The 27,440-nt window shown below is 41.9% G+C and overlaps 1 protein-coding gene across 1 annotated transcript in view; it reads left to right on the forward strand.

Annotated features, from left to right (window-relative positions):
• LOC8043723 (atrial natriuretic peptide receptor 1) overlaps positions 1–27,440 on the forward strand; it is a 214,104-nt gene that overhangs the window by 145,678 nt on the left and 40,986 nt on the right. Inside the window, exons 8-14 of the mRNA XM_042292130.1 lie at positions 915–1,032; positions 3,946–4,020; positions 4,083–4,160; positions 5,067–5,171; positions 7,879–7,950; positions 9,038–9,203; positions 17,509–17,664. Coding sequence (XP_042148064.1) covers positions 915–1,032; positions 3,946–4,020; positions 4,083–4,160; positions 5,067–5,171; positions 7,879–7,950; positions 9,038–9,203; positions 17,509–17,664 — 770 coding nt within the window. The remainder of the gene's footprint in view (positions 1–914; positions 1,033–3,945; positions 4,021–4,082; positions 4,161–5,066; positions 5,172–7,878; positions 7,951–9,037; positions 9,204–17,508; positions 17,665–27,440) is intronic.

Raw genomic sequence — 27,440 nt, forward strand, 5'->3', positions numbered from 1 at the left:
GGTCGGTGTGTAATTGACCGACTCTTGGAACACAAAAGAAGTGTGAAAAATGTTGCTCCATTATATGAACTCCCTAAACATATTGTTGAATGGAAGGCATGCTCGCCGTTATGGAAAGAGGCTTCGATCTTTGCAAATAAAGCGATTTTTCAAGAGAATCTTAGAGAAAACCTTGTGTATAGGGGACCAAGAAAATTCTGTGAGCCAGCGGTCTATAGTTTTGAGCGAACGCGTGAAAAAGTTCCTTCTGTTTTTTTTTTTTTTTTTGAGTGGGTGGGGTTGGAGATAAGGGGGGGGGGGGGGCGGAGCAGTTTTGTGCTCGGTTCACATAGCCTTGATAGAAATTCTGATTTCTGGTAGCTTGGAGGCGGGTGTATGACGGTGGTTGGTGTCTGTGCGCAGGCTTGTCAGTCTGTCTCCGTCCCGTCAACTTTGCGGTGACATATATTTTTGTTTTCCCTCTTTTCTTAGTGTGGACGGCTATAAAGTGATGTTTCCTTGCGAATTAACTCTGCTGGGCTTGAGATGCTGGGTCGTACCTTCCGTTATTTTTATTTTTATTTGTCTCGGGGTTCAAAACTACAAGCTGGTGAAAGCCTCAGTCAGTCGCTTTGTAATTTCATGGGACGGACCTTTATTCGCAAAACACACCAAGTTAAAGTTTGAGTTCCCTTCAAAACCATCGTGGTCCGGGAAATTACTCGACAAGCACCCACTAAAATAGAGCTTACCCTCTCAGACTTATAAAGCTACGTATGCGCCTTTTTAATAGAACGTTTCCACTTGTCTTTGGCGTTCATCCATTCAAGCGACGCGAACTAGGAGCGGTGGAATTGGCTTCGCAAAGCGTTCCACTTTCCTGCGCGCGCAATCCCACGTGGACCAACGTGCTAATTAAATCGTGTTTGCTGCAGGCACTTCAGACTGGAAGCAGAACTGGCCTCCATGACGTGGAAAATCAGATGGGAAGAGATCTCCATCTCGGCTCCCGGCTTTGGGTCTCGATTGAGCCTGACGAGAGCCAGCCTCGCCGTGAGTACTCATGCGTCAACACAAATTAGCGCTCTTCGACCCCAGCACTGCGCCGACCCTATTGACGTGCTCGGGCTCCCCACAGAAAGAAAGAGAGAGAAAGATAGAGAGAAAGAGAGAAAAAGAGAGGGAGCCGCGAGCAACCATTGGTCAGGTACCGTCACGTGACTTGCGCTTTGTCTTCGGCTGATTTTTGTGCGTGCAGCGGACAGATCGAAATATCCAATACAGGGTTCGCTGGTCAACGCACGATTTCAGGAGCCTATATACGCCTACCAATCGTTACGATGCGTTCAAAATAAATCGTAATAATAAAATATGCGGAACCAAAGAATGACGTGAGCGGAATGTCACACACTGTAGCCACAAATAGCTAGGGTTTCGTGTTTTTGGAAAAATTCGATAAACTACGAAAGATACACGCCGTTAAAAGTTTCGTTAGAAGCCACGTTGCCAAATGAAAAAGCACAGGGGACGGTGTTTTACGAATCAACTTCGTCAGAGCACAGGGCTACTAGTTCTGAGTAAAACTAATTAATTTTTGTTTTTACTATTGACAAGAAAAGCTTTTTTGTTTATCTCGTCAAGTTTCGTTCAATACAATGGACCAATCTACTTCTAATCCATGACAAAAGCAGCTGTTGTGGGTTGCCAGTTCGAACCAAGGGACAGGGTCCTTTTTTTTACAGTGAAATATGTAAACCTGTAGATTTCATAGGGTGAGGAGTGCAGCTGAAGGTTTTATGCGTGTCGGGTATTTCGAAATTGCGACGTTTATTGACGTAACACTTGTTTTCAAAGTTTGTCGTGAGACAGTTAGTACTGCCGATTGCACGGACGCAAATGCCAAATGCAGCGGCAAAAGTGTGTTTCGAGACCGGTGATTGTTTTCCAAATTTAGTGTACGTTCTTGTCCGAACATTTTTCTAATTGGTATTGATATTTTGAACGAAATAAGAACAGAATAAACTCAAGCTCCCAGTTTCAGAGAGTTTGAAATCTAACAAAACGAAAGCTCCAGTAAATCCCGAATTTCCAGCGAAAAATAAACAGCGAAAAATGCCCTCCGAATTCCACGAAAGCTATAAATTCCGAGAACAGAAAATTCTACTGATGGCTTAAAAAACCCAGAGTACGACCAGTCAGACGCATTCTATTATACTTTCTTATTCAATGTAATTCCTGCAATATCGAAAAGTACGCTGAAGATCAAAAAACGAAGCTTGAAGCCTGAACGTTATAAGCTACCATTGTCCTTTCTCTTTTTAAGTTCATGTGACTCTAGGTATGTACTCACAGTTGACACCTATTATTTAAACTTCGATATATCCAAATAGCTGAATCCATGCGTCATATATGGATACATGAAAGCGAAGGCCTTTTAGAGTGACGAATCGCGATAGTCACTGAGGTTGTAAAACGCAGGGTGTTGCATATCGTCTCCAAGGTTTTTGCTCTGCTATTCACTCCTCGGCGCCATTATTGACTTTTCCCCCAATCTCATTGGTTGCCGAGTTATAATGCGATGCGCGTGTGTCTCGACGTCTTGCGCCTCTTGCTCTGTCACTAGCTATACCTCATAATGCTTTCACGGCATATTTCTATAACCCACTTATATTGAAGGTGGTCATAATGGCTTCGTCTTCTCATTTGATCCCTGTCTTCTGCTGCCTTTCGCGGAATTACGCTGCCTGTCGGTGCTAACCGTTATGAATGCATTATGGCCGCTTGTCGTGAGCCCGCTTTAGAATTTGGGGCGAAAGGATGTTCTGTTTAATATGAAAGAGAGTTGGACAGCGCGCCACTCGCTGGAATGCTGCCGTGGGGCAATCCTTATGGTTTTGCAAAATAAAACGAGCTTGAAAAGAATATAAATTTTCAGCGCTTATTCAATTGAGCAAGCGACGTTCGTGCGCATTCTTTTACTAACATAAGAAAACAAACTCTAGCCGTAAATCTTGTACGCGCATTCATTGTGGCTCTTTGTGCTGCCGCTATACGTTTGAAGCCGCCAGGGCCTGCGCAGTAAATATAATTTACTTTGAACTAAAGCGAGCAGTCTGAGCGGGAGGAAACAAACAGCTTCGTCATGTCGACACAAAAGAGCTGTGGTACGTAGAAGCCGATCTTGGTCTACGGACGCATATCACTGCTGTGTGGAAATCAGTAGCAGTATTATAAAGATTTGTTTAAGGACACCCACCTTGCGGTCAAAAGTCAAAGGTAACAAGTCGCGGTTTCTTGAAATAAAAGGTGAAGCGGTGCGCGTAAATTTTGCCGTTACACTTTCACGTGTCGTTGGGACAACCCCGTGAATGCTTTCTATCTTAAAATAAAGGAAGTAGGGTTTCTAATGGTCGAAGTATTATAACTTTAAGACAATATGTTAAATGTGCAAAGAGTGCAGAAGAGAGCTTATACAGAAGGCCACAATCAATTTAGATGCGGGACAGGTGAGAGAACTCTGGCGTCTGTCCAGAGACGCCGTGTGTGTTTTGCTGGTGTTGTGATCGCTCTACCTGTAATGTACTAGAAAGTTGATATCGATAAAAAAGTTATTTCATCATTTGTAGGGATTCTGACTACTCACATTTTACCCCCCCCCCCCCCCCCCCCCGTTTTTATAGCGCATATTAACTTAACTAAACCAGGTCAAATGTTAAACGATATCTATTAGCAAATTTGAATAACTCGACTTTCGAGAGCCGAGTTCGAAATATTTCTTACTTGGTATATTTATCTATTCAACATAAAAGAAATATTGTCATAAAGTATGCCCCGGTTTTCATAGTTGTAACGAATTCTTCCATTCTGTAGCTTTTATACCCGGACAGGTGTTCCAAACAATCGACTGTTGAAAAATTTCTTGACGGCTTTCCAAACTACATGGAACCTCATTTATGCTGCTTGCAGAGCTCCAACTCATCAGAGGCCATGTTCTTTGGAGATGGGCGTCGTCAAATGTTCATTGGCACAGGACTTTACAAGGTAAATTTTAAAACGCTAATTTTACTAGGCGTGCCAACTCCTAATTTCACTTCCGTTTCAAGGGAATGGTGGTTGCCATCCGGCCGTTCAACAAGATGAAGCTTGAAGTCACAAGGTCTTTACTCGTAGAATTGAAAAACGTGAGTACTACACGTCTGTGTGTCTTCTCGTATCACTCGTTTTACTTATTTGGTTCTTTGAAGAAGTGCAACATTATCTCTCCCTCCCTTCCCCTTTCCTTTATTTTATAAATGTGAAGTTCCTTTGCCCTCTCAGCACATAAATATTATGACGCAGGGCCTTGACAAAAATGTCTTACCATTCGGACGCCTTATGCTCGCTATTCCGGCAAGGTTGCGAGCGAAGGTCGCCATGTTCTATTGTCTCCGTAACTTTGAAAACGTCAAGCTCTCTAATGACAAATGAAATCAGAAATTTTGCACCGGCATGCCGTAGTGTGCTTTGTGGGAAATCAACACCTAAAACAAGTGAGTCACTGAACATGCCAGATACTTGTTTAAATAAAAAGTGAAAAACTAAGTTAACAGAACTGGCCCGAGCAGTCGGGTGAAGAGTCTATGTTCGGTTCGTGAAACTGACTCCCAATATTCTGGGGGATTTCGATATGAGGATTTTGTCGAGTCAGCAAGAGTTACGATAGCCTCGCATTCCACGTCGTGTGAACGTTCTCTAAACTGAGCGAATATTCAGTATGAACCCGAAAAGTGAAGAACGTGCCCTAACTTAGCTACATCATATTACTCGTAATCCCCAAACGCCCAAGTTCGTTACACCCAGTAAAAATCACTCCTTACAAATTTGACTTTCTCAGAGAGCTGGCCTGAGAAATAGGACGTAAAATACGCGTAGTGCGCATCATTGACTGCTGATAAATTTCGTTTCTGCTCAACTGCGAAAGGTGCTCCAATGATCCAAAATTACAAAGAGTGAAAGTGATGTTTTTTCTAGCTTTGCGATGAGGGAAGCTAAATGAAGGCCGAATGAATGCTACGTCAGACGGATATGTTTCTGGGGCTTCTATTCAGATGAAAGATCTACAACACGACCACATCGTGCGTTTCCTCGGTGTTTGTGAGGATTCTCCTCACTGCTGTCTCGTCACAGAATATTGTCCAAGGGGAAGCTTGCAGGTGAGTAAAAAGGCTTTAGTATATCGTTCGTTTAAGTTTAAATGAAGCTGGAATCATGCAGTGTGATAAGGCCAATCAATATGATTTAAATCGTAATTTAAATCCTTATATACCATTGATCTAAATAAAGCCAGTTTTATTATGATGATTTAAATCAAAACGTATTCGGAAACATAATGCTGTTTGTTTTATTTTCCGCTTCCCTCTCATTTGATTCTTCCTATCTGCATTCGCTTTGTATTTAAATGAGATAATCATCAAGCAAGACGTGTATTTATCAGGTAAAACAGGAGCAAAATGAAGTGCTCTTCTTAGCATATTGGAGAATTGAGCTTAATTTCTACCTTCCACTAGATCATCAGCTGCGAAACGTCCTACAGCAATAAAACCAGAACGCAAGAAAAGGAAAGACTAAAAAAGTAAATGGGTTCTTTTATTCAGTTCATAACTCGAAAGAAAAAAGAGCTGTTTCAGCAATCCAAAAAAAAGTTTGTATTGTTCTAGTATGACAAAACTTACAGCAGTGAATAGCTTTTAATTAAACTGTATATTTACAGTAATCCTTTTTGTCGCATTGCGATCAGTGATCAGACAAATTATTTAAATATTTTGCCGTGTTAAAAAAATGTATATAGTGTTAACAAATTGCTATAATCTAGCTACAGTGATTTAAGTCAAAGTAACCTGATTGCAATTAAATAAATGCATTTGATTTTTTTTAAATTGTTATTTTTTATTAGGTAATTTAGTGATAATGCCTAAACTCGTTGCCTTAGATCGCGCCTGTGCGACATAAGGTGAAGGTAAACTTCGGCAACCTCAGCCTTCTTTCTACAATGGCCACACATTGTGTAGTGCGTCCATGGGCTTGTCAGTCTCGGAACATTTCTAGATAACTACTCTTGATCAAATGTAACTGATATGAAAGAGAAAAATAAAGAATACGTTTAAGAGCGACATCATTATAATTCTTTGGAATTCGAGAGCGATCATTAGATTAGGCGTGCGTGTTGATATTGATTCCATGCCACATTTGTGTTGTATTCATTCTATTTACAGTTCGCCAATGTTGTTTAGCAACTTTATTCTCTTGGCATTCTTATGTATATGTTTTGCTTGTTTTGTAACGTGAATACTTCTTGGAGACAAATTGCAATGCCCCATTAGAAGATATTTTCTACAAGTGTTCGTCCATAGATTTCAATTGTTAATCGTTCAATTGTTATTCATTCAATTCTTGTTTAAATTATTTCAATCGGTGTCGCTTTAAGGGAGGGCACTGCGCCCGCAGTTCTGGATTCAGTGAAAGAGAAAAAAATTAAGCTCTTGGGGTGGAGCCCCTTCAAAGGGGCTCCACAAGATGCCAAATAAAATTCTATGTTCAGAGGCTTCCAGAAAGCCATCTTTTATACCGAAAGGTTAAAGACAACGTTTCTACTCCTGTTAATCTTCATTGCACATTCGAGAATCTCCTGTCACACGGTGGTTTCTTTGATAAAAGAAGGTAACTTTGAAACCTTTCAAAGAAAAAAACCTGCTTAAAGGGCCAATATAAATATAAAGAAAGTAGACATACGGGAAAAACGAAATGCCACGAAGCCTTGGTATTGTCATGGTGACGGGAACTAGACTTCCACTGTTGTTTCGTTGTATTGGGCTCATAAAAACAAGAGTGCATCCTGTGATATTTTTTATTATCTAGAAACCAGACAAAAATCTTATGGGGCTCACAATAAAGCTTAAATTGTGCTATTCAGAAAGCTAAAGAAGAATGATTTTTTAAGAGTTGTATTTCACTGTGTTTCCTTTATGTTTTCACCATTGCTATTTCATCACAATTTCCTTCCAACATGTACCTTCCAGGAACTTGCTAATTTTATTTTATATTTTCAGACGTTCTAATTGAGCTCACATGAATATTATATTTTTAGCCTTTTCTTCTTTAATTCATCACCCCAAATTTAATTGTACTCGATTTTTTTTCCTTTCATTCTAGGACGTTTATAAAATATTACTCTGATTTCACCTACGGAGGCTGAGTTTCATTTAATGCAGCAATGTCAAGCATTTGAAAAATGGCACCCTGTATGCACGTAGGTTAGGATGAAAGAAAAAAAACATGCGTTAGGCAGAATATTTCGTGTAAGTGGGAGACTCGACGAATCGGAGAATTGGAGCGTACTGGTAGGCTGGAGGAATAAAAGAAAAGCGACATAGAGGACAAAAAACAATACATCCTTTATGTATTCTATGTCGGTTTCCTGTTATTCATTAATTTGTAAAGCACAAACTTTTAGAGGAAGCGCTATTTGAAGCAGTATTGCGAGGTAACTCGTTCTGACCTTCTCTAGATCCTCGACAGAAACAGCTACGGAGATAGCTGTAACAACTTGCGAGCTGCTTATTTTTTAGGCAGTCACGATCTAAAGTACTTCATAAAAATTAAAAAAAAACTGACGTGAAAACAGTGTTTTTTTGGTCTTTCCCACAAATATGCTAGTCAAGTGGAGTATCTCTAAGCAATACAATAAGAGTGTAACAAACATCGGTGCTTCATGCAAGCTATGCAGTTAACTAAGTAAAAAGTGTTATTTTTACTGAAAACTTTAGATGTATGTATATGTGTATATAAGTTTTGTTATGACTGTCTTTTATTTGCATTGTCAGATCATTTATGAATTATTTTCTTAATTGCTTTCTTTTCTAGGATATTCTCGAAAATGATGAAATCAAGTTGGACTGGATGTTTCGCTACTCGTTGATGCACGATATTGTAAAGGTACGCATAATATTTTCATAACTTAAAAGCTCACTCGTTCATTTGGTTTTTATCTTATTTTCTAAAATAAAAAAGCATTTCAATGTCAATTACAAAATAAAATTTTTGCTTTTCTAGCTTGAGTTTACAATATTTTAGTCTTTTCTGCGATTACTACGTCCAGGCAACGCATATACTGAACACGTCCAGCTTTCTCTAGCGTAGCACACATGAAACCGTAGTATACGAGAAAAGCCTAGCTTTACGCAGTGCGTATACATACGTACTTCCTCCCCACAGCACATCATTGATGACGATTGAAAGTGCTAAAAAGGGCTTCATTTGCCCTCCACGAATCCGTAGAGTTGCACCAAACCCTTCGCTAAAAGATTTACACTTTTTTCAGGGCCCCAAGACTCTGTCTCCTAACAAAACATCGGTAGTAGCCATACTGATGTTTCAGCGGAATAGTTTGTTTAATGGTTTGCTGGCGTTCAAAAAGATGTGTCATTTGTTTGTGTTATATTTTGCTAGGGCCCCAATAACCGTCATTTTAATGGCTCCGACAATTGGACCTAGACTGTGAAGCTAGCTTCTGTCTCGCTGCACTGGTTCGAGCTCAACGCACCGTCTGACAGGTTTTTGCCTTAGGCCATCTACTCTGCACAAGTAGCCCATAATTCTACCTATTGTTTGCGAAACGACTCTAATTACCAAGTCATGGGCACCTGTGGAATGATTGATCAAACTAAGAGATATGCATTGGCAGTGTGTTGCGAGATGCAAGCAATTAACTAGATGGAACTGAGATGCAGACCATTAACTAGTTGTGGAATGTAGCAAAATGAAAACTGCAAGAAAAGCTCCGCATAAAAAGCAATGCCCAGATTGCATGGGGGCAATGGATATTGGGCGTAGTTTTTTTTCGTTTTTGTAAACAACGGCCTTGAGAATTACGCATTTCTTCCGAGGAACGCGGTGACTTCAGTTTCTCCATGAGAATTCGGAGGCAAAGTTTATTCTAAGTTCCTTTAAGGTAGCGTTATGTGGTACTTGCGATGTTCTGTAATGCTCTTTTTTAAGTTCCCGTATATTGTATTTTTTTTAGGGAATGGCGTACCTACACAGCAGTGTCCTCCACAGTCACGGGAACCTCAAATCTTCCAACTGCGTGGTGGACAGTCGCTTCGTGCTCAAAATCACCGACTTTGGCCTCCACTGCCTGCGCTCCAGCGACAACAACGAAAACCACGACTCCTACGCGTACTGGAGACGTGAGTCCTTCCCCTTTCTCGTACTTGCTTCTCTCTCCTTCTTGTTAATGCAAACTTATCCAAACGGCCATGAAATTTCCACGCCGCCACTCCACTTAGAACAAGATGGGGATTTGCATAACGAGCCATAAAACTTCAGCGGTTTCGGACGAGAAATGGGGCGAGGCTAGTCCTTCCGATCTACACCCAGATGCATCGCCTGGCGGCTGCTGCACGAGACTCGCTGCTTGCCTCCTGATTGCAGGCGGTCGTATATCAAAGCATTTCCCCGATATTTCTTTTCGTTTCTTTACATCGTGGTTTGCGATGCATTGGCTTTGGGATGTGAGAAAGTTTGCGCAATCTTATTTTTTATTGCAATTGACGTAACATCTCTAGCGCCGTTTTTTTTTTTTTTCCTTTTTGCGTGTTTGCATGTATTTCGGTGGAGTGTGTACTAAAATGTTAAAATCACGTAATATATATAGATATATATTTATAACTGCGCACACATTCGGAATTTGTATATTTGGCGCCACCGATAGTCTTAAGTAAACAACCGTAGCTACGTGCGACTCTAATCAGCTGGCTTCCGCTGTATCCTCCTAAGTTCGCCGACCACAATAACGAAAGCATTAACTTTTTCCTGGAAATTAAAATATGTATAAACAACATTGAGTGGGGAATCATAATTTGTTTTGTTTTATGCAGAGATCAGCTGGTAATACTTTTTTAGTTTCTCTTTATTTCGTGTGGACCAGGTAATTATACTACGCTGGACAAACTCCCGAAATTACTACAAATATTAAACTTTCGTCTAGAAGCACTTTTATTCTCTATCCCTAAGACTAAAGTACTTAGGTTGTGTACACAAAATGGCCTGTTAGAGGGTTACAGAGTCACACCTTCCTATATCCCACAAATTATAACATATGAGGGAAGAATTTTAGTTTTTCACAACATTAGAGGAAAGAAAAGCGGGTCTTTATGCTGTGAAGAATGCTGGATAGAACCCTATATAATAGTATTAAACATTCTAAAATGCTGCTATTTAGAGAGATGTGACTTCATACCGCTTTCTCACAAGGTATAACGAACAAATTTGAGGCCAAATGATAAGGTATATCAGAAACTATTTTAACACAATCGGTGCTCATTTAGCGTCATGGGGTTCACCGTGACAGCCTCCTGTCATTCGCAATACCAGCGGAGCCCTACAGGCATTTCCCCTTCAGATTAAAAACGAAGGCCCGAATCATGACATCTGCTGCCCCCACAATGGGTTTCGGGAGTCTGCATTGAGGCCGAAAACGAGAGCAGTGACACTGAAAGTAAGCTATGACGGCTGCGGAGATGTCATTTTTCTTTCGTATATCACAGCATAAAGCTTGGCTGAGTCCCACAAATCACATGAACGATCTAGATGCCCCCGAAATTAAAAAAAAAACTATGAGCGAGCAGATATAAGCAGCCTAGTTGTTCTGACAAACAGCGTAGATATGCGGGGTTGAAGGAAAATTTCAACATCTGACGCAATGCCGTTCGCTAATCGTCTGATGCCCGTATTTCAATACCGGCCTTCGTAGAAAACCCGGCATTATTTGTTATTGACTACATCGGCTATAATTGTGTTTTGTACAGTATTATTTATTATTGAACTTTGTGTGCAATTTTCAATAAGTCTATTGTGGAATAAAGTTATTTTACCCGTGGCGAAAGGATATTAGAATGTGTCTAAATTGAAGCCAATAGCTTCATTTTAAAAACCTACACACACACACAAGCATTACAAAACTGAAGAACGAACTTGATATTTCTTTTCTCGTGCAGAGGAAAAACGTATCTAGACTTGCATCACTATACACTTTGTATTATCATTCCGCAATCAAGGAGAGATTTGTATTGTCCGGCTGCCTTCTACATATCCCCACGTACTGACAATGCTCAAAATGATTGAAGTGGTCACACCATGCAAAAACCTTCATATTTTCATGTTTTCAGTTATTCATTTCTGTATAGATCTTTCTACCTGATAACATTGCAATTATTTAGGAATCATTAAGCTTTAGAGCTGCATTTGCAACTTTCATAAACACGTAGCAACATGTACGTTTCTTTTTATTATGCGTGTGTTTTTACAATTTTGAATTTGCTCTGTTTTATTATCCTCCTTTTATGTAAAGTCCGATGGGCGCGTTAGGGGTATAATAAATGAAATTAAGTTACGAGGTACCGCAGTACGAGGTAGAACGCCGGCAAGCGTATGATGATTTGACGTTGTCTACAAACATCAAAGATTCATGTGGCCGCTAGCCGTATCAACTTAAAAATATAACTCGCAAGTCCGAAACTCTTAAAGGATCACCAGAAGATATGCTTGCTGGGCTGACAAATTTGAAAAATATAAACACACGGTAAAACTACCGCTGCATTTTTAGAAACAGTACAGTCCTTGGACGCAAAGTGGTCATGATGTTTTAGCGGATTTCTTGCGCTGCAAGATCGCGCACCACGCATCGTAAAGCAGACACATTTCCTTTGTAAACGCATGTCGCTGGCTGGCCACTGTAGGTTTAGTGAAACAAATTTTCCCAAAATCGGTTATTAAAAAAAAGTTCCATTTATTCCCTGTATCGAAGAACTTACCGGTGAGCCACTGTTGGGAAGTACTTTATGTACATTGTACTCAAAATACTACTTCAAGTAGGTTTAGAAAGCATTAGTTTATTTGAAGTAGAATATCTGAGTAAGTCCCTGTACCTTAGTGTAAGTATTTTTTCTGGTACTTCCCGAGCAAAGTACACCTTCCGACTTCAAAAATACATCCCCTAATTTTGGTCTTGTTAAATTTGTATCACAAAATGATGCGTTATCAACTCTGAAGAAATACGGGGAGGGATATTCTACTATCACCAGAAACGCAAACAGACGACGCATTGCTGCTTTTGCTCTAGGGCCGTTTTCCCGTAACTTTTCGAACTTTCGCTATATCTCGCCCGGACATCGCAAGCGAAGAGGTTCAAGTATTAGAATATGACAATTAATCATAACGTAACACCTGAGACTGTGGTGCACAAAAAATAACGAAACTTTCAATTCGAAGAAAAAGACAAGAGTAGAGCGTCTCAATGATTTTAGACATTCTCCTCCGTAGTCTATTCCTTCGACTTGAAAGGTCTTTAAATTTTTTCTGCACCAGAGTATTAGGTGTCACATTATTAGTAATCATCACCAGCTCAGCTGCACACTCACTCTTTTTCTTAATTTGAGGATACTCCTCTACAAAAATATTGCTTGCGGAAGCTACAGGCCTGACGTCATGCTCTCTCCTAGTACGCTTGACCCCTTGACTGCAACGAGCCAGTGCAAGCGGCGCCAAATTCAGATGACGGAGATACTACGGAATTTGGCACCATTTGCAAAAATAACTGCTCTGTGGCCACTTGACTTTATCCAATATTCGTTGCCACTTCCGGATATAACTGGTGCACCCCCTATTAAGCCTAAAGAAATGCATACTAGTTAAAAAATTTCTGTACGAAAGGGCATCATATAAGATTCTGCTAAAAAGTACTTGTGGTTTGCTATGAAAGCGCATTGTATTGATACCCCTTTACTTCAAGAGCGTAGTACCCACTGTACTTACTACTTTACTTGAAGTACATCACCTTTCATTTATTTCGCTTTACTTCAAGTACTGCTAAGGTGTGCTTTATTCAACCGTGCGGGGAGCAGGAACAAGATTAACCAATGCGGCGACAAACATACGAAGCACAAGCTGCAACAACCCACTCGACTCAAAACTAAACTGAGGGAATGCCAGCCTATTGATTCTTCGCTTCCTTTGGAAAAAAAGCAATGCATTGACACTGTGTCTGTTTTTCTCTTTAATAAACACAAAATAGCATTAAAGGTTATTTCAAATAGACTGCGATATACATATATACGTAATCTAAAGTACACCTTTATTACACCTGTTGCGTATTGTTTTTATGGGACGTTACGCGCGGCATTAGCTCTACTTTAACTGCTGAGTCAGTCCGGTCATTATGGTATACAAACGTGAAGTATGTTTAATATACAAGTACCAAATTCAAAATATTGTACGCTTTTGCTTTCTAAAAGTGCGAAACGCATACACAGGTTTTCCAAAAATTTTGAGCTTCTTCCACAAACTGCAAAAGTTGTCCCAGTAAACCGTAGTCTGAGGTCTGTTCCGTCCATTTTTTATTATTTTACACTGTCACATAAAAAATTACTTAGCTAGCAAGTATGAAGTAGTCGTCATTTGGAAAGTACCACGAGCACAAGAGCATTGCACTAAAAAGTTTCCCCTAGCTTCGTAAGCAGGACATCCAAAAACCCCATTACAGAATTGGTCTACTCGGACCTCGACTGGACCAATAATGAAGGGACACTATCCCGTATTTCCATCGCGCTGACAAGCACCGAAAAAAGCACAGGAGATGATTTTGGTCTTCACTCGCTTTACTTTGTCTACCATCGCGCTAAAAGCAAGAAAGATAGCACATAAACCGCCTGAGCCAAAAAGTTCACGCAACTTAGGTGTAGCTTCCCGGGACTGTGTGGGTGCGCTCCTTCAGTATTTAAATATTGTCATGCATGTTTGCTAAGGTCTTCGCCAAATTTTTCAAATTTTGTCACCAAGTGATTTCTCATTGTACATTATTTTTATGCTATGAAAAATAAAATTTACATTCCATATGCTTTGTAATTATTTATTTTAAAATTAACACAGTTGCTTAGCTTTACCAATCTGAAGGATGCCCCTTTTTTTTCTTCAATGGCGAGAGCGGGGAAGGTAGCTGACAAGCGCCGCACCAGTGTTGCTTGAGGACCAACACGTGAGGGCGCTTTCTTGGGACGGCCGACGGATAGGGCCTGGCCTCTCTGTCGGAGACCGTATATTTGTTTAAGCTTCTCCGCTAATGAGAACTGCTGATCCTCATTACACGGTTATATGTATTCTTCCTTGTTTCCCCGTTTTCCCACAACGTCGGGGGGAAGCATGCATGGCGCCGCGACTGTACACGGTTGAAGTGATGTGGGCGCCTTTTTATAGCTTTTTTGTTGGAGCCCACAAGATGGACGCAAGATGTTATAGGGATGCCGCTAAAAAAAAGTATAGGTTGTACGCAAATGGAGGTTCATGTGATTCGCATTCGGCCCTACGGATCAAACCTGGGTTGACCCCGATCCAGACTATTCCTTCCTTCTTCTTGAAGCAAAAAAAAAAAAAAAAAAAAAAAGCGTTTCTGATGGTTTGCAGTAAGATAAATCGAAGGTCCTGAATTCTTTTTCCGTTCCTTCTAGTCTCTTTCTGCCGTCAAAGGAAACTAATGCTGCGTCCTCGGCGATCGGATTGCTCAAACAAAGCCCTGTCTGCTCAGGGAGGCTGTAAGCGACCTTTTTGTTGTCGGTCGATTGCTCAGCAGGGGCTTGTACAAATAACGGCGTTCACCCGAGGAGCAGCCTAGAGAAAGGATCGTAATACTTCGTTTTACTCGGGAGCCCGTGGACGACTGCCTCGACGAGATATGATTGCAAGAAATGCTGCGATCCTTCAGTTGGCATTGCAGTTTCGTTTGTACTTGTGATTTAAGCAGGAAAATAAAGAAAAAGATTCGTTCGGCATTATTCTACTGTAAGTCAAGTAGCTTAATATACACACTGATTCACTGGAGTGCATTCAAGGTTATTATAAAAAAACTACGCATCGCACACACACACACAAGGGGTTAATAACGTCATTCATTGCGACCAAGATAATAATTAGAAAGATTCGCAGTCTTCAAGATCAATAGGATTTTTTTCTTTTTTATTCTTCTATTGACATAATTTTATTTGTTGTGACATTGAAGGTACGGTTTTGTAATAATCATAATACAGATGTGACTGCTACACAAAGTAAAATAATATGTTTTCAGGTATTTGGAACTCTCGCAATTCCGCAAGAGAGCGGTGAGAAGGAGTCGAGTTGCTGGCTGGCTACTTAGTTGTTTGCTTCTTCAGACAGTTTGTTTGAGAATGAAACTTCGCCATCTGGACAGGTCGCCACCTGACCAATTCTATGTTAACGGGGGACCTCTACAGACAACCGGAAAATCGTGACCTTGTCCTCATGACGAGATTCACGACTGATATCTGACACGTAGAACACCTGGAGTACCTGCTTCCCGATGCTTTCTGTCGCATTTATATAATCTTCTTTCTCTCGTTTTTTTTTTTGGACCCTGTAGAACTTGCTTGTGTTCAAATCGACGACACGTTGCTCAAAGTGCTGCAGACATCATTATATGTTCAACAGAAGGACATGAGCTTTCCACGGCAAAAATGTTGACCCTGGCCATGTCGCAACTGAAAAGCTTATCATTTGTGCCCGCTCCTATACTTCGAATACTTTAAATGTCTCCCACAGCCCGTCACATCCAGGTTTTCGGGGAACACAAACGCTCATCACGAACCGAAATGTCTGACACCGCATAAAGCCAGTCATCGAAAACTTGGCTTGCTGGTGCATGCACTGTCAGTCGGCAAAGGTACAGTGGAACCCTGTGCCACAGACCAAGATTTATCTCCAGCACATTGCGTGGATCTAAAATACATCTGAGCTTTGTCGTCCCTTTCCACCATCGCAGAAGAAGTGACACCATGCGACCTGCATAAAAACGTTGACGAGGTGGCAAGTGGCGACGTAATAACGGACATCACTGCGTCAGCCAGAGCTGCCGCCTTCATTTTGACATTAATAAATGAAAATGAAGGCGGCGGTCTTACTGGTCGAGAACAATTTGAATTGCTCCTTACCTACATAGCACGCCAGATCTCCTGGAATGACAAAGCTAGAAACCCCTGCATAGCACCCGCGATCCAACGGTTCTGTGGAAAGCTATCTAAAATTGACGGTGATAACCCCTGGAAACCTGAAAGAATGAATTTTCCCAGTATCTGCTAGGCTCCTTGGCACTTACATGGCCATCAAGGAAGCCTTCGGGGGACCACGAGCTCGTTAATAGCTCTATAATGAGGTTGCTATCAGACTTCCTTTTGGCCGATCGAACAATGAACGCTATGCCCGAGATGTATGTCAAAACTCTGACAATTCTTTGACAATGTACGCCGTATTGTCACTAAAGCAGGCAGAAGAAATACGAAAACAAAACATTTAACTCGCGTTTTTGTTTTACGAAGACATTAATGGAAACCGCTGCCGCCTTAATACCAAAGACAGAATCTCGTAATCAAAAGACAGACACAGATTTGACCTCGTAATCAATAGCAAAGACGATGTATACGCCCCTTATGTTAAGCCCTCATATTTTGCAACTCCCTACACTTAACAGGATTATACTCAGCAGACAGTCTAACATAAATTCTTAAGGGGAGGGGGAAGTACATAATATCTATAGAGACTACAAAGAGGGCACCAATATACAATATGTAAGACGGTTTTTTCGGGGCTCTTGAAACTCGCAGGCCTGGAGACACAAAGAACACAAATAAACCCCAAAAAGATGTCTGCTTCTTGCTGTCTTTTTTCTGGACATAATCGAAAATCCCCAAAGAAACCACCTCTAAAATGTTTATGCCGCAAGCAGGTATTTACCGCGTCTCCAAAAGAAGACCCAATTGTAGTTACTCATGCAGGACTTTAACTTTCAGCTGGAATGAGTATTGAGTATAAGGCACCCAGATGCCCTTGTAGAGGTTTAGATTATCTAACATAAGAAAATGTGGAATCAAACCGGAATTTCTTTCATCGGAAGTTGTCAAACAATGAGATATTTCACTCATATAGGTGTATAACTCTTTCTAAACCTGCATCATTACCAACGCGCTCACTAAGAAGTTTTTCACTCATACATTCAAAAAATCTTAGTTACATTTGTAGACACAATGTCACCCTGCAGAGTTGGTGTCTAAGAAACTTTTATTATGTAGTCGTATTACCTGTAACAGATGGAACCAATTTCCAGCTCTGACGTTCTCTATTTTGATGGTTTTTAGGCAAAATAAAAAGGATTTTATTCAAATTCTGTTTTTAATATAATTAATTTGCGAATATGAAATTAGCAATCTCACCGCTTGCTAAGGCTAAGCACGTTGTACCGCTCTATACTCAATAGTAGCAGAACAAATAACCAATATATTCGTTGTCTTCAGCTTAGAGCATTATAAGGTGTATAAGCGTGTTTTGTTGTGGAAGATAGAAATGTCGGAGACACTGCAACCATAGAGCTGCTAGTTTGCTCGCTGATATGGGTGTCTGCACGAATGGTTTATTGTGAATTTGTTTCTACTTTAGGTATGCTGTGGACGGCACCCGAGCTGCAACGGGCCTGCGACGCTCCTTCAGCCGGCACGCAAAAAGGTGACGTCTACTCGTTCGCCATCATCGCCCACGAGATTGTCCTCAGGCAGGGACCTTTCTTTCTTGGACCGCTCGATCTCTGCCCTAAAGGTAATCTATCACATTCCAACACGTAAGTCAAACGAATTGTTGCTTCTTTGAAGGGACCGCGAAAATCAGATTCTCAGCGCATGACGTACGCTAAGATTATGTGTAGAAGTGATAAAAAATGTGAATTTCCGACTCAATCTTTATAAAAATTAACTTACATCAAGGAAATAGAAAATTAAGAAAATGATTTTGACTGTCTTACTTGCGCAACTGCCGATATATATTCAAAACCCTGGAGGCAAGTAGAACCAGGAAGTAGACGCTGATCATCGCAGATCAGTGCCTGCACCTTGGCCCTTACCTGCTTGGTTTTGCTATTTTAACTAACACATTCCACTGGACTGGAACAAGTCCAATAATAAATATTCTGTTGTCAAGTTATTTCGGCTGTATGTCAACAGCAGCCGCCAGCTCTTGGCTTTTGCGTGACACAGACGTCCTTCTTTTGCAGACGCCTGCTATAGGTAGGAAAACCATGCTCCTAAATGTTTGCTCGTTAAACAAGTTCCTTGTTTAACGAGCTCCTCGTTAACAAGTTCCTCATTCCTTGAGTTTTTTTGCGTGAAATACATTATTTCTGGCCATCTCTGTACAAAATGTCCGCTCGATGTGTGTCGTGAGTAGCACACAAAACCAGCAGTGCGCTTCAGCAAGTGCCAATATACTGATTTCGAGTGTGACAATTATTGCTGAAATAATTGCGCCTTGCAGCGGTTCGATGTTACATAAACGAGTAAATGTATATAAATAAACATTTCAGAATATAGCGCTGTATTGAATAGTTTCATGCTCGTACTCGAGAATTAAAAGTTCTTATTTGACTGGAGATTCCTCCAGCTTTCAGTTGTGTTAACAATGATTTGGAGACATTTTTTAAGTTTATATACCGAAGGTAGCCTAGATGACGATCAGGAGTTTGTTAGAATAAATTAAGGGATGAACACACACACACACAAACGTAAACATTGGGAACATGTTTTTATCACCGGCTTAAATATAAATCGGGTATGCGCAAACATTTATCAATGCGTCTTTTGGAGAGTCCTAGAATTTACGAGCTATGTTCAAGGGTGAGCGCGTTCACATTTACCTGACTTATTCATTTTTGAATACAGACATGAAGGTAATGCTCTTACGGGAGTTACGACTCGTCCCTTATAGAAATAAATCACTGCAGAAACGGCCTTCTGGCCGGTGCCTTTTTCAGCATACCTGCATATGGCCGCGTGGTTCGCTCGTTTCCCAAAGCGACAAGAATATGCGTTTTAGGCTGCGAAGGAAGCACGCTGGGATGTTATTCTGTAAATAAGCGAGAGTGACTCTGCATCTTTAATCTTTTACGTTTGTTTTTTTTCTTGGGAGGACTACGGAATGTCTTAAAGTTTAATTATTATGTGCAGTATTTTGTATTTTCCGCCGAAGCATGAAGCACTAAAAGGGTAGTTGTTGTTTAAAACTCAATACGTTTTATACTTAATTACAACTACCTTTTCCTCTTAATTGAATTCTTGTATTGCCTCCTCAATAAAGAACGTAACCACACGGCACCAACGAAAGTGTATGAATGTAAGACGGACACCGTACACAAGGCGCATTACAATTCCATAACAAAGCAGGTGGACACACAATAAAGAACATCGCAACAACGTTAAGTTATGACGTCCAATTCGAGGTCGTAGTGAGCCATTTTGAGGATTTTTATTTTCTCTCTGGATTATGAAACGGGCTCCCCGAATATCTTGGGAGGCTGAGCCCCCTTCGATGGTGTGTTCATTACGTCGGTTTCTATAAGGATCTCGGTGGTCTTTGAGTTTATCACGGGATATATTTGTTATGGAATACATTACTCTTCTACCGGAACTGTTTCTGCGAATGAAAGGAAATGTATCGTCTGTCCCACCAAGCTTTGGTTATCGGGTACAAAAACCGAGTCCCGCTACATAGTTCGCTCGAGCGATGGCTAAAAGTTTGTTTTGACGAAGACATTTAACGTGACATACATGGTGAATTAAATATTTGTTTATACTTTTTTGAGCGTAAATTTGTACATAAGCTAATGAAATCAAGCAAACCCAGCACTATATGACATTACGAATGCTTACTATCGCTATTAATTTATGCAAAATCGGGAAGCTTCATTTAGCGTGTATTAATGCAAAAACATCAACTCTCCCATGGATCGGAGCCGGCGGCTTCTGTAACCTCGAACAACGGCACCTAAATTGGCTGCGACGTATATCAGATGCCTTGACACGGAAGCCGGCGCGGCCGCTCAATGTCAACGCGGACGCACCTCGGAAATAAAACACAAAGAAAAGCACAGCAACTCAATGCTTCGTCACGGAAGCTGTCGTGGAGCCGGCAAAGTTCGCCGCGCCTGCGCAGCGAACCTTGCACGGTGATATCACCGCCCAAGCGCAGTGTGCGATAGGCACATGTGGCGCGCTGCTTGTAGGAATGCGCGGCGTATGGACCAGTGTCCGCGCCAATTCCAGGGCGCCGCCATGTTTATCTACGCTCGCGCCACCACGCGGAGAGAACTGGCAGGCAGGAAAAAGGGGGGGGGGGGGGCGAGGAGAGGGGGGGGGGGCTGCGTTGGTGGCGTTGTTTTGGGGAGCTGAATGCGGCAGGCCGTCTGAATACACCGGCACATCGTGAAAGATGTCTTCACCAGAAGCCTCCGCGGCCCGTTCTTCAACAGATGTCGTGAACATTGGAGAACCCATCTCGATCAAGAAAACAAGAAAAAAACTTTCTTCACTTAATATGTTTCTCGGTGTCTGCTGGTTCATTGCGTAGTAAATATTTCGCTACCGCTTTCTTGTAGCTTTCAAATGCTTGATTGTTGGCTTCTTGTATACGACATTACATTCGTGGCACGTTTGAGACCGATTTTCGCGATCTGCTTGCCTTTCTGCGGCGGCGCGGCTCTGCCGAGCCGAAATAAGTGGGCGGCGTTCACTTGATTGAACGCCGTTTTAGAGAAATGAAAACGAGACCACGACGTTACATCGAATGACTAGCGAATGGGTCTAGTTACATAGACAGCTCGGATTAGCTTTCTTTTGTAATGTGGCGCCTTGTCTGCCGCCGCGAAGCGCCGCAAACGAGGGCTCCGAGTATGTTAGCACGCGCCCCCCCCCCCCTCCCCACATACACTCACAAACACACACACGCTGCGAGCGTCTGGGTTCGGAACTATTAATTGCCAGTTCTAAAGGAAGGTACTTACTTGAAGTGGGAGCTGGAATTCTACGATGTACCAGGAGACACTATCGGGCAACGACGCAGGGTGCCTATGGGGGCGGAGTCTAGGAACGCTACTGATTAATATTGTGACAGGCGATCAGTTATGACAACAGACGAAACTTTGACTCGTTCGTTCAGAAGTTCGCGGTGATATCTTATTAGCCCTCGTTACAGCACACCAAGGATCTTAGGCAGTGAAATTCACATCACGCAGGCTCGTCCGTCGTAGTCAAATGAGCGCAGTCGACGACGAGGTGTAATGAGCTACTAAGCTTCACAAGGAAAATGCGCGTGAGAAAGAGTGTTGAGGCAGTCCGAAACACTGATCCAGCAGACGCACGTACGTATGTTTACTCCGGACTCCATGAACCCGACGGCGCAAGATCAAAGCGATCAAAGAGCACCCCCGCCATCGCCACCCGGTTTTCTCTGCACTTTGCGTGATAACGGCACTGGGACAGAGGGCACTCGCCTCGGCGTTAACAATCCGCGAAATCGATTAATTTCCTACTCTTGAAGCTATTCCCAATGAAAAACGAAAATACCTCGGCGTTGTAGAACATCTGACGACAGAACTGTGCCGAGCGCCAGCTCGGCATCGTTGTTGCTCGTGGAGGCCTGCTTATTTGTAGTTGATGCGATGATTCCACATCTTTCGTGCCACTCGTGGTGCTTGCAATAACTTCAAAGGGCAGGGGAATCTTCTCACGTGGACGTTGAAGATACTCAACACCGGAGCCACAAACCGTCGCCATGTTCGCTTCTTCTTCGTCACTTACGGCGCGGTCAACTCGTCGCGAGATTTTTTCTGGCTCGGCTAGATGAAAACCAACAGCGGCAAAGTGGCGTATGGACAAACGGCTCTCATATTACAGGCGCTATACTCACAAACCACGGTAAACAGGACCAATGCTGGCGAAAAGGCAGTCGGCACACCAGCGAAGAAGTCCTCAACGGGAAGCGGCGGCGCATGCCGACGCAGACCCCCCCCCCCCCCCCCCCCACCCCCCCTCTCCCCGTGAGCATCTGGGTTCGAGATTATTGTTCGCTTTTGCTCCCTGCGGTCGAGGCTAAAAAGAGCACTTCCGGACACTGGTCTATAGGAATGCTTTCGCATTCCGATACGTAAGCAGTCTTAAGTGTCTTTGCCAAATATTCTTTTTCACAGGAACACATAAAAAAAATACGAAGGTGGTCAATACTTGCTAGGATGTTTGTAGCAGGTTCCTGGGATCCTCAGAGTGCGGTCGATGGTTTGCAATATCTTTCCTCTGAGGGAAACGCCGCCCCCCCCCCCCCCCCCCCCCTTTCTTACAAACCACTTTTTTTTAAAGTTATTTATACATGTGAAACATAGGGGCCAGATGTTTATACTGTAGAGAAATATATGAGAGAAAACAGCGCAACAATATTCGCCGAAGGCACTAAGACTGCTTACCTGTAGGAATGCGAAAGCATTATATTCCCGCGGGTGAAACGTTTTTGAGTGATGTTTCTACACGCAACGAGGTTATTTCTGCCGGTATTAGATTCGGTGTGTATAGGTGCATGCCTTTCTTTCTCTTTAGCTGTCATCCGGTGGCGACATCAGGCTTTCCACTGCGCACGCGCGGCGCACTTGCCGACTCAACGGCTTCCATGACGAGGCATTTGCGCTGCTGTGCTTTTCTTTGTGTTTTATTTCTGATGATATGCTTGTTGGCGTGCTCGATGATGTATTTTTGTTTATCTTCGGGCACAACTCCGCCGGCTTTTCGCGTAAAGGGGCAAGTATAAACCTTTCGCCTTAAAAGACGGAAGGACAAGTAGACGAAATACAAACAGAGCGCTGTGTTTGTGTCCCCTGTTTTTCTGTTACTAATATGCACCCCCACGGCCCAACTTCATACCGAAATATATTCAAGATGGTTTTCATTCTCGGACGAACCAATTTTACACGGAAACTGCTAAAACAAGTGGCCTCGTGCTGACCAGAATACTTTTACACAAGATAAAAAGTCATAATATAAATAAATTAGGAATGTTTGTTTAGAAGTCTTTAAATATAATTCAACTCCCAGTTAATGGTTTTCTAGACGTAAAATCATATGGATCGAGTTACTTACTGCGCACTAAACGATGTTGTAAACTACAGTTTAATTGCAAACGTCGTTACTGAAATAAACCACGACGCTTTCTACTTTGGACAAGAACTGCTGTATTTTGTATTTATTTAGTTAATAACTTTTATTGGCCGTAATACAATAAATAAGTTTACAAAAAAAATGTAACAACTGCCCGCGGAATAAATTAGTAATATTACAGGATTATAGCCCCCCCCCCCCCCCCCCCGACTTCGGCATTTTTGTTTCTTTATATCTTCTGCTAGAAGATTCTGGCGGAATCGACTTGTTTTCAAAAGTGCGCGCCGTCTAGTGGCCGCTGCGTCAGTTATCTGCTTTCGCCATTGCTTGGGCACGTACCCTGAGCGTGTATCAGACCGTAGCCTCCTCTATACTCGCAAATTCTGGCAGTTCGACGACGGAGCCATAGAGTGCCCGGTCGCAGGTTTGGAGCTCGAGGATCTGGTAACACATAGCATCAAAGAGCCATTTCTTGGGGAACCTGCACGTCAGCGCACAGCTTTTGCAATGGCGAGGACCCGAAACAGATTTGTTTGCTCGGGTGAAGTGTGTTTCGGCCTCTCGCCGCAGCGGGGCGCTAGTCATGCAGCTTTCCTGGTTAGTGCCAAAGAAAGCATTTATGACAATTCTAGGGGAAGCTCAATGCTGTTTGAGGCAAGAACGGGTGTTCTGCGAACCAGAACATACAGAGTGAAGTACCAGGAAATTGATACAGTGTGCACTGCTTGTGGAGAGGAGGACGAGACGGCTGAGCACTTGATACTCTACTGTAAAGGGCTTCACCCTATGCCTACCGAAGACAACATAGACTTAATAAAGTCATTGGGTTTTAGAGACAGCGAAGGGAGAGTGGATTTCAAGACTGTAGAGATTACCAAGCAAAGATTAAGTGAATGGTGGCAGAAATCGAGAGAAAACTAGGTATTTTCTTATCCACTGATGGCAAGGGGGTTTCATAGCCTCACTTTCTTTGCACTGCGGAGTGAATATAGATTTCACATTTAAATATTCTAAGCTTAAATGGTAAAACAAAATGGCTAGGTGGCGTAAGCTACCGCCCGATCCAAAGGGCTCAGCCGTATTCATCCATCCATCCATCCATCCATTCTCTCATCCGTTGTCTGCCGCTCCACCTTTTCCAATTGAGCGGCCGCTTCTTGTGGCGATCTGCCAGACTTTGTCAATATACAGGTTTTTTTTTTTAAGCTGCACCAAATTTTCAAAAAAAAAAAAAAAGAAAGAAAAAAGGGAACGTGAGATAGAGTAATTTGAGCCCTGGGGAAGTGCTAGTGGCCATTGCGGCTTCTAGAAAGAAGGTGAAATTAGGTAATTAGGTAGCTAATTAACTAAAATGTTTTATTACCTTTTTAATTTTTCACTTCAGGTCACATAATGTATTTAGAGGATTGAAGATCGACTACAGTAGGGTCTAGCCGTGTCGTGAAATATGGATAAAAAAGTCTTAGTAGGCGCAACGGGGTCAAGAAATGTCACTTCAGTAAATGGCGTCAAACTGAAACTAAACAGGGAAGAGTGCCGGTAAAGTTATTGCTCCGCCCTTCCGGGTACGCGATTTTTCATTATCACGGCCGGTTCCACTTGTTTAGGCGAGCCAGCCGCGATAATGACGAGTCGCGTACCCGGAAGGGCGGAGCGACAACTTTACCGGCACTCTTTCCTGTTTCGTTTCAGTTTGACGCCATTTACTAAAGTGACATTTCTCTTCCCCGTTGCGCCTACTAAGACTTTTTTATCCATATTTGACGACACGGCTAGACCATGCTGTGGCCGGTCTTCAATCCTCTAAATATATGATGTGCCCTCAAGTGAAAAATTAAAAAGTTAATCAAAACAATTTAGTTAATTAGCTAACTAATTACCTAATTTCACCTTTTTTCTAGGGGCCGCCGTGACCACTCAACTTCCCCAGGGCTCAAATTACTCTATCTCACGTTCCTTTTTTTTTTAAATTTGGTGAAGCTAAGAAAAAAACACCCTGTATAGGAGGCTATGATCTGACACCTGGGGCTGCGCCCGTGTTCGGCATAGACTCGGATGGAACCCCACGCTTGGTGCCCAGGAAATGGCGACCGCCAATGTTGCTTGCTAAACTTTAAAAACGGGTCGGCTGTTTTTTTGGATACTTCATGCATGTGATGCCACTGCGCCCATTGCGCCTGCAGTTGACTGGATACGAAATATAAAAGGTCCGGCACACCGAATATGGAAAGCAACAAAAATGACGACGAACTGCACGCCAGTGACGCGCGAACAGTGACATTTCAACCCAAGCGCCGTTTTCCAATCGCTTCTCCACAATTTCTTAAATAGTTTTTTTTGCGCCATCATGGTTATTTGGCCTTGAAGAGGAGGCCGTAGGTTCATGTGAGGCCACGTGGATACACCAACCGAAACAATATTGGCTTTAGACGGATAGCTCGGTCTATCTGCCTGCCTCTCTTGTTTCGCTTCCTCTCTTTCTCTTTCTCTCTCTCTCTCTATCTCTTAGTATGAATCTGTGCCCGTGTGTTTACGTCAGCGCTTCAAATATCCTTGTTGCTTTCTTTTTTATCAAGCCTTGTTGAGCTTGCAATGGAACTCTGCGTGAATAACCTTGAAGTTACAAAGCATACGCCTCTGAAAGCCTACTGACAATCTGGAGGCCACGTAGAAAACGATCTAAGAAAGTCATATATATATATATATATTATTACGGCTGCACTTGTCAATCTTCACTCACTATATATATATATATATATAAGCTCGAACCGTCAACCCGCCGAAATTTGGACTCGACCGTAGCATTGTATAAATACCACCCGCGTTGATCTGTAAAAGTTCTTCCTGACGAAAGGCGAACTCCGTCCGAAACGTCGAAGATTAAATCGGCCGTGGTTGCTGTTTTCACTAAGGGTTCTTCTCTTCTCAGTTTTATATATATATATATATACTGTGTGTCAACGTGGACAGGTAAATGTTGTATATTTTTACCTTTCTGAGGCCTTTGCCTTGGTAGACCATTCGTTCCTTGTACACAAACTAGAATCCAACGGCGTGACTGCCTTCCTTTGTTCCCTGTTTCTAGATTATTTGTCTGGTAGACACAATTTTGTCCGTGTTCTTGGACATCACACCCAGCCTTATATTTCTTCTTCGGGTGTGCCGTAAGGCTCCATACTTGGGCCGATCTTTTTAAATGTTTTTATTACTGATTTGAGCTCAATTGTTCGCAATTCGTTCATCTTGCAATATGCAGATGATGCCAAGCTGTTTAGGCAGATCATATCCTTGGAAGGCTGTGAAGAACTTATGGAGGATGTTAGGCCGTGCGTGCAGTTGGTGTCGTCAGAACATGTTAACGCTCAATCCTTCTAAAACTGTTATTATGTCTTCTGTAGAAACGTACAAGAAATAAACTTTTGTTACCATATTGGCAATCATACCCTGCAAAGAATCGAGTGCACGCGTAATCTTGGTGTATACATAGATTCTTCGTTATACTTTGCTGTACATGTTAACAACCTTATAAGTGACTCTTTGCGTAGGCTGGGAGTAATTTCTAAAATCACGCGTTAGTTCTCTACATCAACTTGTATTCTACGGTTATATTTCTCGTTATTCCGGACCAACTTGGAGTTTTCCTCTCTAGTCTGGAATTGTATTAGCTCTACGAGCCAATAGATAATTGAAAATGTTGAAAAGCGTTTTTTTTTTTTTTGAATTGTTGACGATCGTTACATTGGTCGTACTGTATATTATTCTTATGCGAGACTGTTGGGACAATGCAAATGCCCTACTTTGAGATCCAGACGGCGTGAGCGCAACCTTGTTTTCCTGTACAAACGTGTTCATGGATTAATTGATTGTCCAGATCTCACAATTCCTATTAATATTCACGTTCCGAGTCGAGTTTTGCGGGTTTCTCCGACTTTCCATGTTAATCACATCTCCCAAACCAGCCCCATGACCCGTATTCAACACTTCTACAATACCCTCGGGGGAGCAGATATTGATGTCTTTAACCCAAATTTCGTAGCTTTTAAGACATTTATTACTAAACTGTGAACATTTTTTGTGTATCATTATCAAGGTGTCAAGCTGTTCATGAGCACAGAAAATAAACAAATGAATAAATTAATTAATTAATTAATATTTTTTTAGAAGTACGAATTTCACCTAAATCCTAGTAAGTTTTTTTTAACAAAATGGTTGCTTCTTTAAGATGAATGCACATGCCAATAAAAACGTTATGCGTGAAACGGTAAAGTGTTTTTGTTAATTTTATTTGTTTTAGTGATATTGCCCTGATCTATATCAGGATTTTCAAATCACGGTGATTAAAATTATAGTATAAAATATGTTATATTTATATTGTATATGTTAATTATAACAAAAAATGTATAT

This window comes from Ixodes scapularis, unplaced genomic scaffold, assembly GCF_016920785.2.
Source record: "Ixodes scapularis isolate PalLabHiFi unplaced genomic scaffold, ASM1692078v2 PGA_scaffold0__279_contigs__length_252992795, whole genome shotgun sequence".
In the NCBI taxonomy this organism is placed as follows: Eukaryota; Metazoa; Arthropoda; class Arachnida; order Ixodida; family Ixodidae; genus Ixodes; species Ixodes scapularis.